Source organism: Lupinus angustifolius, chromosome LG20 (genome assembly GCF_001865875.1).
Source record: "Lupinus angustifolius cultivar Tanjil chromosome LG20, LupAngTanjil_v1.0, whole genome shotgun sequence".
Classification (NCBI taxonomy): Eukaryota; Viridiplantae; Streptophyta; class Magnoliopsida; order Fabales; family Fabaceae; genus Lupinus; species Lupinus angustifolius.
In genome coordinates, this window is record NC_032028.1 from 15,224,015 (window position 1) to 15,227,034 (window position 3,020).

The 3,020-nt window shown below is 34.7% G+C and overlaps 1 protein-coding gene across 1 annotated transcript; it reads right to left on the reverse strand.

Moving 5' to 3' along the window:
• On the reverse strand, positions 1,270 to 1,812 carry LOC109335504 (uncharacterized mitochondrial protein AtMg00810-like). Its single transcript, XM_019571637.1, has one exon. The coding sequence runs from the start codon at positions 1,810 to 1,812 to the stop codon at positions 1,270 to 1,272; it is 543 nt and encodes a 180-aa protein (XP_019427182.1).

The following is a 3,020-nucleotide window of genomic DNA, read 5'->3' on the forward strand; positions in this document are numbered from 1 at the left end:
TGGCTTTTGGCTCTAGATTTTCCCTCCAAGCTTTTCATCCATGCTCTATCTCCTTGCTTTATCTCTTAGCTTTTGGACGTGCTCTTTTCCCTCCAAGCTTTCATCCAAATGTTCTATCTCCTTGCTTTATCTCTAAGCTTTTGGGCGTGCATCTTTTCCCTCCAAGCTTTCATCCAAATGTTCTGTCTCCTTGCTTTATCTCTTAGCTTTTAGACGTGCATCTTTTCCCTCCAAGCTTTAATCCAAATGTTCTATCTCCTTGCTTTATCTCTAAGTGTGATCGTGCCTCCTTTTCTACAGGACATGAACCTTCATAAAATTAAATGTAATAAAATGACACCTAAATTAAAGACATGATAAATAAAAGTCCTAAACTAGTGTGGGTTTTAAGACAACTCCCACTTATTTATGGTCCTAATTACTAATGTAAGAACTAAAGAGATCAAGGTGGATCCTCCCTTAGGCCGTGGCCTTCCTTGTGCTCTTCATTAAGACTTATGCAAATTAAAGCCTTCTCTTCATGTTTGGTCCCATTTGCACTTGTTTCCATGGTAGAAAATATGAGTTTCCGAAGTGCTTCTTGGGCCTTTTTGGTCTTAGCTCTAGTCATAGGTCCTCCTAAGCCATGTAAAGGGTCTTCAATGATGTTATGTCCCAATGGGTTTACATCAATTTCCAACAAAGATGAGATGGCGAGCAAAGAATAAACTAGTAACTAAATATATCGATCGGAAACATGTTTTGTCCCTTGACGGAATACTCTTTCAACATTAACATATACCAATAATCGATTATATGAAAAACATTTTTTCCCAAGTAATCGATTATGCTATGTCATAATCGATTACTTGTAGAAACAACTAAGATTTATGTGATTTTCGTGTGGTTCTAGGTGTATTCTGAGATAAGATCTATTCTAAGAGCCTAATTTAAATTACTAAAGAGGAAAAACAGTCATGAATTCAATTATATACAAGAATCAAGCATTTAACTCAAATAGCATAAATGCATACATTAGAGGCATGGCAGAGTTATATATGAACCTTTAAGCATTCTGAATTAGATATGATTGATCAAGAATTCCAATTTTTCTTTGAAGGACAAAGAATGTATCATTTCGCAGGGGCTTGGTGAAAATATCGGCTAGTTGCTTTGAGGTTTCCACATATTCAATAACACAATCACCTTTATGCACATGATCTCTAAGAAAATGATAACTAATTTCTATATGCTTAGTTCTTGAATGCAATATGGGATTCTTAGATAGGTTTATGGCATAATGTTGTCACACTTGATAAGTATTTTATCAAGCTTTATACCGAAGTTCGATAATTGCTGCTTCATCCATAAATTTTGAGTGCAACGCACACTAGCGGCAATGTATTCTAATTTGTCTGTTGATAAAGCAACACAAGCTTGCTTCTTCCTATGCCGTGGAACTAGGGAGCTACTTAATAGGTGGCAAGTCCCACTTGTACTCTTATGATCCAATTTGCATCCAGCAAAATCAGAATCTGAGTACCCTATCAAAGAAAGAGAGGCATCCCTAGGATACCATAGTCCCATTTGAATAGAACCTTTCAAGTATTTCATGATTCGTTTTACAGCTGGAAAATGTGAATCCTTAGGTAATGATTGATATCTAGCACACATACACACACTAAACATAATATCGGGTCTACTAGATGTAAAATACAATAAAGACCCAATTATTCCATGATATTTTGTTACCTCGATTACTTTTCCCTTTTCATCTTTATCACGATAGCAAGATGATACCATTTGTGTGGAAGCTTCTTTTGGTTTATCCATATTGAACCATTTCAAAAGCAACTTACAATACCTGGATTGGTGAATAAAGATTCCATTACTCATCAGCTTTATTTGTAGCCCTAGGAAGAAATTTAATTCTCCCATCATAGACACCTCGAACTCTTATTTCATAACATTAGAAAATTCCTTGTACAAGGTATCGTTAGTAGCACCAAAAAAAAGCATCAACATAAATTTGTACAAACAATATATCATTTTCATTTTTTGAAATAAAAAGTATAGTGTCAACCTTACCTTTCACAAACCCTTTCTCTAAAAGAAATGAACTTAGTCAATCATACCAAGCTCTTGGGCTTTTTTCAACCCATATAAAGCCTTTTTAAGCTTAAACACATGATTTGGGTATTTATAATTGTCAAAACTAGGAGGTTGCTTAACATACACCTCTTGTTGAATGTAACCATTCAAGAAGGCACTTTTTATGTCCATTTGGAAGAGTTTGAAATTCATTATTGAAGCATAGGCAAATAGCATTCTAATGGCTTCCAACCTTGAAACAGGGGCATAGGTTTCGTCATAACCTATATATTCCTCTTGATTGTAACCTTGAGCCACTAATCTAGCTTTGTTCCGAATTATTCAGCATGACTCATCTAATTTATTGTGAAAGACCCATTTTGTGTCAATGATAGCATGATCACTTGGCTTAGGGACCAAGTCTCACACATTGTTTTGCTCAAACTAGTTTAGCTCTTCTTGCATAGATATACTCAAGTGATCATCTTCTAAGGCTTCATCAACATTCTTTGTCTCAACTTATGAAACAAAAGCTACAAAATTACAGATATTGTGTAAAGCGTTTCGATTTACCATTCCCTTAGAAATATCACCTATTACTTTGTCAATGCGGTGGTCTTTCTTTGTCTTCCAAGCTATTGGCATATCTTGATGATCTTGATTTTCTTCATTATCATCTTGTACAACATGTTCTATTTCAGCATCTTTTGTATGCATCTTCTAAAGCACCTAAAACATCATCAAAAACATTTGTTCTCTTCTCTTTTAGAAAAGGTTCATCATAAAGAACGTGCACAGATTCTTCTACATTCATTGTATGCTTATTATAGTCTCGATAGGCTTTACTATGTAATGAATAACCTAAGAATATTTTGTAGTCCAATTTTCCCAAATTATATTTTCCGCTATTCAATATAAAACATTTACACCCAAAAGCATGAAGATGAGAT